Source organism: Zingiber officinale, chromosome 4A (genome assembly GCF_018446385.1).
Source record: "Zingiber officinale cultivar Zhangliang chromosome 4A, Zo_v1.1, whole genome shotgun sequence".
Classification (NCBI taxonomy): domain Eukaryota; kingdom Viridiplantae; phylum Streptophyta; class Magnoliopsida; order Zingiberales; family Zingiberaceae; genus Zingiber; species Zingiber officinale.
The window spans coordinates 156,834,325-156,847,361 of NC_055992.1; the positions used below are offsets into that span (position 1 = coordinate 156,834,325).

Sequence of the window (13,037 nt, forward strand, 5' to 3'; positions counted from 1 at the left end):
GGAAAATGTACCCTGGCCCAGGGGGGCACCCTCAGATGGGACGCTGCTCAAGTTGTCGTGACCCAGAAGGGTAGATAATGTGTCGGACGAGGAGCTAGATCTGACGACACGGAGCCGAACGCGGTGGCACGAAACCGGATGTGACCTTGGCACGCAGGCCGAGATAAGACATCAGCACGTAGGCCGAGATACAAATATCAGCGCATAGGCCGGGATATAAATATCGACATGTAGCCCAGAATACGAATATCGACACGCATATCGGGACATAAAACATCACACAAGTCTGGTCAAAACATAATGACAACGAGGGCTTGGGGCTCTCGATCGACGTCGTGTTGGTAGTTTTGAGAGCATGAAAACTAAAACGAAGCAATTAAAATAATGCGGTAACCACTCACAATGATCTCCCGAAGAACCGCAACCAAAGACGCAGATCGATGAAGAGATTGCCGCTGTCGGAAGCGCGATCACGGAGCTGCCGGAAAGCGCTTCAAGGTTCACGAGCCAAATCCCAACCTACGGATGTTCTCCCTTTGCTCGCACACGATCACCTCTGCTACTCCTCTGTTAACCTCGATCGCTTGCTCGCTCTTCACCTTCCCTCCTCTTCGGATCTGTGCTTGGGCGCACCTTAAATAAGAAGGGTGAGGAAGACGAAGGGGAAAGGACACCCCTTCATCTCCCTGGCGTTTGCAGCAAACATCAGTTTGCAACAGCGAAAGGGACGAACCGTTTCGTCTCCAGTAATGCCTAAACGTCCAACATCTCTCACTCGTCCAAGTCAATCCATACGGTCACATAGACCATGTTAGTCACATAGACCACAAGGTGATCAAGTCACGAAGACCAGAGCGAAATTAGTCTCAAAGACTAAATAAGTCACATAGACTTTATGAGGATCAAGTCATGAAGACCAGAACAAAATTTAGTCACAAAGACCAAATAAGTCACGTAGACTTTATGAGGATCAAGTCACGAGACCAGAGCAAAATTTAGTCACAAAGACCAAATAAGAACATTCATTCCATACATTAGGGAAAATGGTTTGTGCGACAGCAAGCACAGTGAACATTCAATTGCTAAGAAGATTGTCACACCTTACTTAGTTGCTCTATAGAACAAATCAGAGACATAAATGTCCATAGAACAAATCAAAGACATAAATGGCTTGCTTTTACCCCAGATTAAATTATTTACATCATCATGAACATCTCTAATCCCTCATATTGACCATATGTCAAGAGCATGTTCAATATCTCCAATCAAACAAATTATTCACAATTACATTTTATGTACTGAACTAAAAATGTAACTGGTACCAGTGAATAAATGTCACAGATGTAAATCAATCTTAATCTTCCTTTTTAGCTAGAATCTATTCATTCTAATTAGTCGCTTTTCTAGTTATGCTCCATAGACCGAATCATCCATAGCCAATAGGAAACATGCTAAAGTAGCAGACACTGATCAGAACTTCAAGTAGACAGCTAAATAGTCACTTAGAGTAAGATTGAGATTAACTTATAATCTCAAGGGTCTCACATAGTAGAGAAGCAGAGATCCATTCTCCTACTACCCTTCTTGTCGTCATAGCACATGTGGTATGAATCACATGCTACGATGTTATTCTCTTTTCCAAAAAGAGCGCATGTTTTTTTCCAAAATTTAACATCGTACAGATTTCGATCTAGATATTCCCAATGTCTAATCTTGAATTCAACATATGAATTCTAATCTGGCCTCAAGCAGATTCAGTAAATGGTGGGTGCATTTACTCTAATCATTACACAAATGATCTCATTTTGACACAAATATCAAGGCGACCTTAACTTATGGGTATGTCTCTATTCACAGCTACATAAGCTGTCCCATAAGCAACGGTCTTACCTCTATTCGTACTTAACAAATAGAGATGATTGTCCATGTGAGTAGACCAATCCCAATCTGCCAACATGTTTATCGAGACTTTTATTCGAATGTAACCAAGACATATACACTGAATAGAGCATGACATTTTTCATTTATCAAAATGTCTTTATAATTGTTACATTCTTCGAAGTCCCAAAGACTTCATATGCCCATGAAATGACTCTTTAGTCAATGACTTAGTAAAAGGATCAGCAAGCATATTCCGTGTAGGGATGTACTTAAGAATAATCTTTTTCTTGTCAACAATATCTCTTACAAAATTATACTTAATTTCTATATGCTTGTCTTTGCTATGGTATTTAGGATCCTTGGAAAAAGCTATCGCAGTTTGACTGTCACAGTACACAGTAACATGACTCCCACTATCCTCAGCAATCCTCAGATGCTTCAGGAACCTTCTTAGCCAGACAACCTCTTGCACAGCCGTTGCACAAGCCACATACTCAGCTTCCATTGTCGACAAGGCTACACAAGCCTGCTTCTTGCTGTTCCATGAGATGACGACATCATTCAACAAGAAGACATAGCCAGATGTGGATTTTCTGTCATCAAGGTCCCCTACCCAATCTGTATCTGAGTAGCCACTTAGGCTCATATCTGATCCTTGGAAACAGAGGCAATAATCAGTTGTTCCTTTAAGATATCTGAATATCCTCTTCACCGCTTTCCAGTGTCTCGATCCTGAGTTTTACTGGAAACAACTAACTAAGCCAACAACATAGCTTATATCGGGACGAGTACACAACATAGTGTACATCAAACTACCAATAGCACTGCATATGGTTTCTTCTTCATTTCGGCTATTTCCTCAGGAGTCTTGGGATACATACTTTTGCTCAAGACAGTGCCTTTTGCTATAGGCATCTGTTCAATGTTGCAATATGGCATATTGAAGTGTTGCAGTATCTTAGAGATATAAGCTTCTTGAGACAAACCCAAAAACTTCTTTGATCAGTCTCTAACGATCTTCACTCCTAAGATGTACTCTGCTTCTCCCATATATATTATGTCAAATTGTGATGAAATCCAACTTTTGACTTCTATCACACACTTTATGTCACTTCCAGCTATTAGCATATCATCAACATATAATGATAAAATGACAAGCTTTCCTTTTTCCTTTCTTAGATAAACACAATGATCCTCATTGATCATTTCAAACTCATAAGATAATATTACTTCATTAAATCTTATGTTCCATTGTCTTGATACTTGCTTTAGCCCATATATAGACTTCCAAAATCTACATACTTTTTTCTCTTGGCCTTCAATAACATAACCTTCTGGTTGTACCATATAGATTTTTTCGTCAAGATTACCATTAAGGAAAGCCGTTTTTACATCCATCTGATGTAATTCCATGTCATATTGTGCTACTATAGCTAGGATGACACGTATTGACACAAACTTCACAACTGGGAAAAATGTTTCTTTAAAGTCAACACCCTCCATTTGGGTATATCCTTTTACAACTTATCGAGCTTTGTATCGATTAATCGATCCATCTGCTTTCCTCTTTACTTTGAGAATCCACTTATTCCCAATAGCCCTTCGGCCCGGAGGAAGATCGACTAAATCCCAAACTTGATTCTTTCTCATTGACTTCATTTCTTCATCCATTGCAATTTTCCATTTTTTTCTAACTGAGTTGCTCAAAGCTTCCTCAACTGTTCGAGGTTCCTCATCGTCAACTGGGAGAACCATTAATGCCTCATTCTCAATATCAAACCTTCTCCGAGGAATAATCTGACGACTACTTCTTCGAAGGTTAGACTGTTGAGAAACTGACTCATTCAGTGGCAAATTACTCCCATTCGGTTGACTAGATTCAGGCATCTCCTGATTCGTTGATAAAGGAACATTATCCTCCTCCTCTATCTCATATAGAGGAATTGTCTTATCAACTTCACCTCGTGTTGAGAACTCAGTTTATAGAAAAGTAACATCTCTTGACTCTATCTCAGAGATGGTTCCATCTTGTCACTCACCAATAAAAACATAACCCTTAGAAGTCTCAGAATACCTTATAGAGATATACTTCTTACCTCTGGGTCATAATTTTTCATACTCGTGAGTCTTATCATGAACATAGGCAGCTGACCCCCAAGGTCTCAGATTACTCAAATCTGGCTTTCTGCCTGTCCAACGTTCATGTGGGGTAGATGGAACTGACTTTAAAGACACTTTGTTAAGTATATAGGTCGTAACTAATAATGCATCTCCCCAAAAGGAGATTGGTAAATTAGTCTGCGCCATCATAGACCTAACCATTTCAAGAAGAGTCCTATTTCTTCTTTCAGCAACCCCATTTTGTTGTGGAGTTCCAAAGATAGTTAGCTGTCTAATAATCCCTTTCTCATTACACATTGTCTTGAACTGATCAGACAAATATTCTCCTCCACGGTCAGTGCGTAAGGTTTTAACCTTACGTTCCAATTGATTCTCAACTTCGTTCAAGTTACGAATAAAGCAATCCAATGCTTCAGATTCGTGAGAAATCAAATACACATGACCAAAACGTGTGAAGTCATCGATAAATATAATGAAATAAGAACTCCCATTTCTAGCCTTCATATTCATCGGACCACAAATATCCGAAAGAATTAATTGCAATGGTGATTCAACCCTAATAGTCTTACCAAATGGTTTCCTAGTCGTCTTTCTTGCAAGACAATGCTCACATATAGACAAGTTAATCTTATCATGAGTGTCTAAGAGGCCCTCCTTAGCTAATATATTCATTCGTTCTTGTCCTATATGTCCCAATCTAGCATGCCAAATTTCATCATTAACATCAGCATTACTAGTAAGAGCAATGTTTGAAAAACAACTATTATTATTTGGTTCTACATCAAGAACCATAAAACCATTTGTTACATAATCATATCAAATTAACACAGAGTTAATTCGAAGTTCCACACAACGGCTATAAAAATTTACATTATAACCTAAATCAAGAAGACAAATGACGGAAACTAGATTCCGTCGAATCTTAGGAGCGTACAGGACATCATGTAGAAACAAAGTGCCTCCACCACGTAGGTTGAGCTTGCAAGTGTCAATTCCTTTGACTTCAATTCTTGAATTATTTCCTACATATATCCATTTGTTGCCAGCTAGTACCCGACGATACTCCACATATGTAGCTCGATCACGAGCTACGTGGTTCGTTGCTCCTGAATCTCAATCCACAAAGGATACGAATAAGCTAACAACACTGTACTTGCAACATATTGCTCGTGAAAAGAAGATAAAAATGGATTTACCTTTTTAGGCTCAGTACAATCCCGAGCAAAATGACCCTTCTTACCACAGTTGAAGCAAGTCAACCTGCTCTTAGGTTTTTGTCCATATTTCTTTCCTTTCTTCTTGATTTGGTTTTTCACAGCAACAACTTTAGCCTTCTTTCCTTTCCCCTTTCCTTTCTTAAACCACTTGTTCTTATTCTTGCAACCAGAACCTTTAGCTACAAAAGCTTGACCCGAAATCCTTGCGGATTCAATCCTCTCCGCCTCAAGTTCCACATAGCATGACACATCAGTGAAAGTCTTGATACTCTCACTATGGGTCAGGTTCTGTTTCATCGTTTCCCAAGAATCAGGAAGGGAATGAATAACTGTCTGAACCTGTTGTTCATCGGTCAACGTATAACCGATAGTCTTAAACTCCCGAATCATGTTACCCATCTCCCTGAGATGTTGTGCCATGGTAACATTCGAGCGCTTTTTACAGCTATCAAACTTAATTGTTAGCTGACGGAGCTTACTCGGACTGACTCCACTGTACTTCTCTCTAATGGCTACCCAGACAGCATGAGCCGATGGTAATGACTCATACTCAAATACTAGGTCATCCACCATTGAACTAATCAATATACCCTTAGCAATGAAGTCCTTCCTGTTCTATGCCTTATAGGCATCAAGGTCACGTCTGTGTTATGCTGTGGAACCATCAACCGGTTCCTCCATGAACTGATTTACAGCCTCTATAACTTCTTGTTCCTCAAGAACGTATTGTATCTTGCGGTGCCAGATTTTGTAGTTATCCCCATATAATTTCTCACCCTTATTGAGTTCAGCTATAATGTTTTTAGTTGTCATGATCTACATAAATAAATAAATTATTTATTATTTCAGTGTAATTCATATATGTGCAACTATTTATTGACTCAGTGTAAATTAGAATTAGTTTACAAAATCAAGTGATAACGTTGTTTCCACTCATCATTTGTATGTTCTAATCTAATCAACACTGATCAATTATATTACACATATCCCGACTAATGAACAAATCATTTTATATGAACGAATCATATTTATATGAACTAATCATATCATGAAATGAACTAATCATTTCCAAGTTAGTTAACATATAACATAACTTTTCTTATATAATTCTGTTCGTACAAAACAATATAAATTATTACATGACTCAAACCTAAATGAGCTAACTCTGTTCGTACATAACGACAGTAAACAGAACACTAATAGACTAGATAAGCTAGCACTACTCCCACTAGGATAAATGCTAGAGCAGTGGGTAATTGCATCCCGTTCATCCCAGATTCTATGATGGGTGGATCAGCCTCAGATGTGTCCATCATATCCATTTCTGGATCTTTTACACATTCTTGAGGATCCTCCTCTGATTCTTCTGGATCCATCTCTAGATCCTCCTCGGGATCCATCTCTGGATCCTCCTCTGAATCTTCGGGATCCATTTCTGGATCCTCTTCAAATTCTTCGAGATTCATTTCCGAATCATCTTCAGATTCTTCGGGATTTGGATCCTCCTCTAAATCTTTAGAATCCATTTCTGGATCCTCCTCAGATTCTTCGAGGTCCATATTTTCGGGATCTGGATTCTCTTCAGATTCATCAGGACCCCATTCCAAATGAAATAACTGTCTGCACATCTCTTAGTATGAGATGTGCCCTTCAAACTGATCCCAAAGTTGGAATGCTATCTACCTTAGATGTTCCGATAATGAATAAACTAGATACTATCTTCTTTCTGTTTCCTGAACTAGATACCCTTCTTGCTCGAGATTCCAGAATAACCAATCGAGCCGACCAATAAGCCTACCAACTCCGTGATCCGGGTCATATTCCAGCTTCTTGATCTCCTCCCACATATTATGTTGTCGTTCATAGCGACCAGTCATCGTGTATATCGTTCTTTGTATCTGGAATTGAAAATCATGATGTCAGTACAAAATCGACTGACCAGTAACAAAACCGGTCAAATTCAATTCCCACATATAGAACAAAATATACAATATACACAAGCAATTAAGAAAAACAAATTTTCTTATTTTGGGTAGTCTCATGTGACTGACACATTGGATTGGTCGATCAGGAATTTGAATCTTAAACTTAATCGATTATCCTCATTAGAACTAATCTAATTGGACCTATGTTCTGTTATCGTTTAAGCCCATTTAAGTCAATCTCAGACTTATTGATCAAACTTAGGTCCGTTTGATTCTTCCAATGCCTATTGGATTAAGTCTGACTCATTAGAACAAATCTAATTTTTTTTATGATCAAATCTGACACACCATAACTAATCCGGTCATATTTGATCAACCCAACTTCTGTAATCAAGATCACCCTTATTAATTCAACAATAAACCGAGCTGGTTAAACCAACAAATAATTTGAACCAGCTTTAAGTATCATTGAATCAAACTGGTCTGCTTAAATTAATTAATAATTTAAATCAGACCTGTGTTTGATCGACCAAGTTGGTCTGGTTTCATTTTAAGTAAATTGAACCATAAATTAATTAAATATATTAATTAATTAATTAATTAATTACATATAGATATGTATTATTAATTAATTAATAGATATTTAATTAAATTTTAGATATTCTGTACGTGAAGGAAAAAATGAAACATGGATACATTTTTTCTATTTTATTTATTTATTTTTTTTATACACACGTTTTCATTTTTTTCTCACACGATTTTTTCAACTGAGCACTATTGTTCATGCATGCAAGAAACGAACGGTACTATGCACTGTTCATACCCTTTTTTTTTTTTTTTTTCTTTTTAATCGATTGAAGAATTGATTAAACTTTTTGAATCGATTAATGAATCGATTCAGCACAGACACAGTAGCTTTTAATCGATTCATCCATAGCGTTGAATCGATTCTGCGCATTTTTTTTCTCTGTTGCGATTTTGAATCGATTGGAGTACAATTTCAATCGATTCATTCAAATTGAATCGATTGATTAATCGATTCAATTGATGAACAGTATCATCTTCTTCGCGATAGAAGAAGAAAAATGCTAACTTTTTCGCGTCGATTTCCATGCTTTCAAAACTATGCATGCTCTGATACCATTGTTGGTTGTTTCGAGAGCATGAAAACTAAAGCGAAGCAATTAAAATAATGCGGTGACCACTCACAGTGATCTCCCGAAGAACCACAACCAAAGACGCAGATCGATGAAGAGATTGCCGTTGTTGGATGCGCGATCACGGAGCTGCCGGAAAGCGCTTCAAGGTTCACGAGCCAAATCCCAACCTACGGATGTTCTCCCTTTGCTCGCACACGATCACCTCCGCTACTCCTCTGATAACCTCGATCTCTTGCTCGCTCTTCACCTTCCCTCCTCTTCGGATCTGTGCTTGGGCGCACCTTAAATAAGAAGGGTGAGGAAGACAAAGGGGAAAGGACACCCCTTCGTCTCCCTGGCGTTTGCAGCAAACATCAGTTTGCAGTAGCGAAAGGGACGAACCCTTTCGTCTCCAGTAACGCCTAAACGTCCAACACATCGGAGGCATACAACACTACAGATCAAGCGCCGGAGAACCAGACCAACGGATTTGAGGTGCGGGCAGCGGTTCCAACAACTATGGTGGCAACGGAAAGAGAGGAAGAGGAGGACGATGGGCTATCGACGCGTGGCAGTGTGAGTGAGGGAGAAAATGTGGCGTGCGTCTAAGCCGGCGATGGCAGGAGGCGACTGTGCGAGAGAGAGAGAAGAGGAAGGGCAGAGGTGGTGCGAGAAGGACCCGACGACGACGAGACCCTCCGGCAAGGCATCGCCAAATGGGGGTGGCGGCAACGTCCCTCGCTGTTGTGGTGGCAGCGAGGAAGGAAAACGCGAGCTCCTCCCTTGGCTCCTCTTAGCTGCGGAAGAAGAAGCCCTTGCTGGTGTTGGCGTCAGTCTGATCGACGATGGCAGAGGCATGGAGAGGAAGAAGGAAAAGGAGATGCTGTGGGTGGCGTCGTGAGGAGAAGGAAGAGGAGAGGAGGAGGTCGTTGCCGGCGGTCGTCGCTCGAGGGTGGCGATGAAAGAGGGAGCAGAGGTGGCGACGCGGTGCAAGACACGAAGCAGGAAAGCCCTCCCCTCATCTTGAGATGCGGTTTGGTTGCGGAAGAAAGGGAGAGAGAGAGGAGAAGAGGTGGCGGGCGGAGGAAGAAGAGGGGAGCGGTCGACGTCGACGTAGGCTAAGAGCATGAGAGGGTTGGCGGCGGAGCCAAACGAAGAAGAAGACCCCCCTTAAACCAAACCCACGAAGCCCTCTTAAGTCCTAAACGGCAAACGGATGAAAATGCTCCTCCTCCCTCTCTTAATTACTCCCTTGCCCCTAAACTATATTCATATCAATCGTTAACCCAAGTATTTATAAAATTTTCTCTTTGTAATTTGTCAATTTTAAAATGTGAGACTAAAAAGAATTAGTATATATTTTTTATATATAAATAATTTAAAATTTTTATTAATAACTCTTAAAATTATTTTTTTTATTTTTAATAAAATAAAATAGTAAGATAGTAAAATTATTTTAATTTTTTAGAAAATATATTGTTTTAAAAAATTGATAATTAAAGACACCTTTATTTATTTACCATCCAGTAGTACAGTGGAAACTCAACGAGGAGAATGGATTAGTTAAATATCGCTTTTTTCCTTTTGTCTTTTTGTTTATCTATTCTTATTAATTACTTAATTGTGTTACATGTATTCAAAGATCTTTAAGATTAATTAATTCCCGTTCCAGATTTAGATTTAGAATTAGCACGCAATCTCTTGCCTAAAGTTGGCCAGCTTAGCAAGCTCATCCACGGCCTCCACCAAGTGATCGAGCCGAGCTACGAACTCGATGAGAAGGGAAGCGAAGGTGGCCAAGGACAGCGCGGCGGTGCTCTCCAGTGCGCGCATCCTCGGGATCGCCTCCTCGCCGACGTCCTTCTCCAAGTCGTCGTCCACCTCCCTCGACGGCCACGAGTGGAGCCGCCGCTGCTGCCTCTTCATCATCTCATGGTACGACTCGCCTTGCACCGCCGGCGGCAAAAGGTTGCTGCTATTCCTGCCGAAGGAGAGGTCAGCGGACAGCTTGGCGGCCATCGGGAAGCTGTTTTTACCACCCTTGTCGTCGTCGCCATTGTCGACGGTGCTGGGACGCTTGGCGGAGGCACCGGCGACCTCACGGCGGCACAAGGTGAAGAGGTAGGAGTGCATGTCTACGGAGCGCTGGAGGCGCTCGGCCGAGCTGTGGACGCGCTTGAGCAGGCCCGTCCGGAAGCCGTGCCTCATGTGGCCGATTCCCTCTGCCAAGCTGCGGAGCAGCTCCGCCGCCTGCTCGGCGGCATCGAGAATCTCTGCGCGGAATGTGCTCCTCAGATTGAACGGCGCCTGAAAGAGAAACCAAGAGAATGCACGCACGTCTGGTAAATTTACAGTCTCATATTTAAGGTTTCATGGAATCGGATTCAGATGCTAAATTCGAGAGTACAAATTAAGCATACGATGCTATTCTCAGCCTTGCAGTGCAGAGTATTTGTGCTAGCTAGATACCATTAATATTCTTCGCAGATTTAATTCTTTTTACCAGAAAGAATATACGTCCAAATAACTATATATATCTAATACGTATATATATACCTGTATCTCGGAGTGGAGGCAGCCATGCAGTGCCATGACGTCGTAAGCACAGTGGCGAAGCACGGCTCCGACCTTCACGTACTCTCCCCACGGGTAGAACATCCGCATGAACCTCCCATGCGGAGGCTCCCATTTTGCCGAATTCGCCTGCACATAATACTTAGATGTTATACGCATGCTAATTATGAGGATATTACGATCGATCTTGACGATGGAATACGTACCAATGAGTCAAGCTTGGCAGAAGAGTTTAATGTGGCTCGACACTTGCGATACGCTGGTTCATCTTGGAAGTCGTCCATCACTGTCTTTGAGAACTCCGGGTGGTTCGTTCCATCATCGCTTAGGTATTTCTTCACACACTCTGGCGAGATAAATTTGTATATGCATGTTGGCCATGGTGTTTATAGATATATATATAGTCATATTTTACGTACCTTCGAGGGAGTCGGCGACGGAGTCGAAATGGTCGACGAGCTCTTTGTGGAGCTGCTCGCCGGCCCAAATGGGGAAGATGAGGACGTTGACGAGGACGGCGACGATGGCGCCGATGGCGATGGAGTAAAGCCGGTCCATCGCCGTCCTTATCGGGTTTCCTATCCGATAACCCGAGACGATGATGAGGCAGTAGGTGAAGAGGATGACCCTGAAGCCATACTCGTACGGCGTCAGCGACGGCCACAACTTCATGAACGACGCTACGGACCCTGCACGGCCAGTTCATGCATGCATGCATGGATCAACGTACGTACGGCATGCAGTTCAATCTTTAATTAGCTAAATTAAATAATTTGTACCGATGAGGAAGATGCTGAGGCCAATGACATAAGGCTCGGCAATGTGGCCACTGGACATGGCTACTTGGATCACCACGATGGCGAAGATTCCTGCAAGCAAACTCCCCAACGCTCGGTTGAACCCTCGATTAAAAGTTGCACCTAATTAAAAGTATTCAATTTAATTTCTCTCTCTCTATATATATATCTATAGACACATACTCTTTGTTTAATTAATTACCGACTGTGTACTCGAACATGATGGCGACGGTGAGGATGGACCAGATGATGTTGGTGCCAAAGACTTGATAAGGAGCACGGATGAGGATGAGAAGGGAAACGAGGAGGCAAGCCAAGCCCACTTTGAGGGAAAATGTCACCCTATTCTTGTCCTCTTTAGCAAACTGCCACACTTCCAGCATCATCTTCCTCATCGGTATAGGTACGGCCACCGCCTTGTCATCGACATCAGTAGATAATTTCTTCACAGTTCCTGCTCGTGCAGCCAAGCAAATGTCGATCCGGACGTCGTCGCTTCCTTTCTTCCCATTCATTTTGATTCTGCATGCATGCAAATTTAAACAAAGCGTCGGAGGACATCGAGAAAGTAAGATGGAACAGCGTGAATTGGTTTCTTACATGAAGAATATATATCGAGTTTATATATATCTTCGATCGATGAATTGGAAATTCGTGGACGGAGAGTGATTGAAACTGGAGATCGATCGAGTATTTAAAGGGATGGGAGGCGAGAGCTTGGTGGGGCAAGTGGATGGAACAGTGGGTTGGTGGCTAAGTTATTTTAAGCTAATTAATTTGGAGAATAATACCTGTTAATAATAGAAAGAAAGATGCATAGAAAACATGCATGGAAAATAATTATATTAGGTGTAAATTCATGGATGCTGGAGAACAAAATAATGCGTTGAAGATAGAGAATTAGAATCATTAATGTGTGGTTTGCCATTAGCAAACACTAGCCACTTTGGTTCAGTTTATTTCCATTGCCAATATAATTTTCAAAAAAACATACTACAAGGATTTTCAAAAAAAAAATCAAGAGCCCATCACTTTTAAAATTAATCGTTCAAATAAAAAAAAATTAATTGTGCCTCCAATGTGGAGTGACTCACGCATGGAATAAAAACACGTTTAGAAATGTTAGGTGAGTAGCCTTTTACAAAACTAGAATATAATATTTTAATTTGGAATTTTGTTTTAGAACCTTATATATATAGTAAATTGCTTTTCTTTTGAGAGATATATTTAGATTAAGAAAAGGTGATTTGGGGTCGCAATCACAATAGGAGTTTAATTATGATTCTACTGTTATGACATCAATTAATAGATTTCTAAGAGTGATTTGATTGCTAAAAGTCACACTAAAAATATTAGTTGACTATCAAAATCAATAAATTAAAT

The 13,037-nt window shown here is 40.7% G+C and overlaps 1 protein-coding gene across 1 annotated transcript; it reads right to left on the bottom strand.

Moving 5' to 3' along the window:
* Positions 1-9,916: 9,916 nt before the first annotated feature.
* LOC121973832 (aluminum-activated malate transporter 9-like) lies at positions 9,917-12,310 on the bottom strand. The gene is made up of 7 exons (XM_042525178.1): positions 12,255-12,310; positions 11,857-12,176; positions 11,637-11,777; positions 11,277-11,546; positions 11,064-11,203; positions 10,840-10,986; positions 9,917-10,590 (listed from the first exon to the last, which is right to left on the bottom strand). The coding sequence occupies exons 2-7, from the start codon at positions 12,167-12,169 to the stop codon at positions 9,970-9,972; spliced, it is 1,632 nt and encodes a 543-aa protein (XP_042381112.1). The 5' UTR covers positions 12,170-12,176; positions 12,255-12,310; the 3' UTR covers positions 9,917-9,969.
* Between the last annotated feature and the right edge of the window lie 727 nt (positions 12,311-13,037).

Bases quoted from the DNA above. Each gene is read 5' to 3' on its own strand.
- LOC121973832 (XM_042525178.1), bottom strand. From the start codon at position 12,169: ATGAATGGGAAGAAAGGAAGCGACGACGTCCGGATCGACATTTGCTTG. The intron at 11,547-11,636 runs GTACAAATTATT...CTGGCCGTGCAG, and splicing joins CCTCAGCATCTTCCTCATCG to GGTCCGTAGCGTCGTTCATG. The intron at 10,591-10,839 runs GTATATATATAC...TTTCTCTTTCAG, and splicing joins GCCTCCACTCCGAGATACAG to GCGCCGTTCAATCTGAGGAG.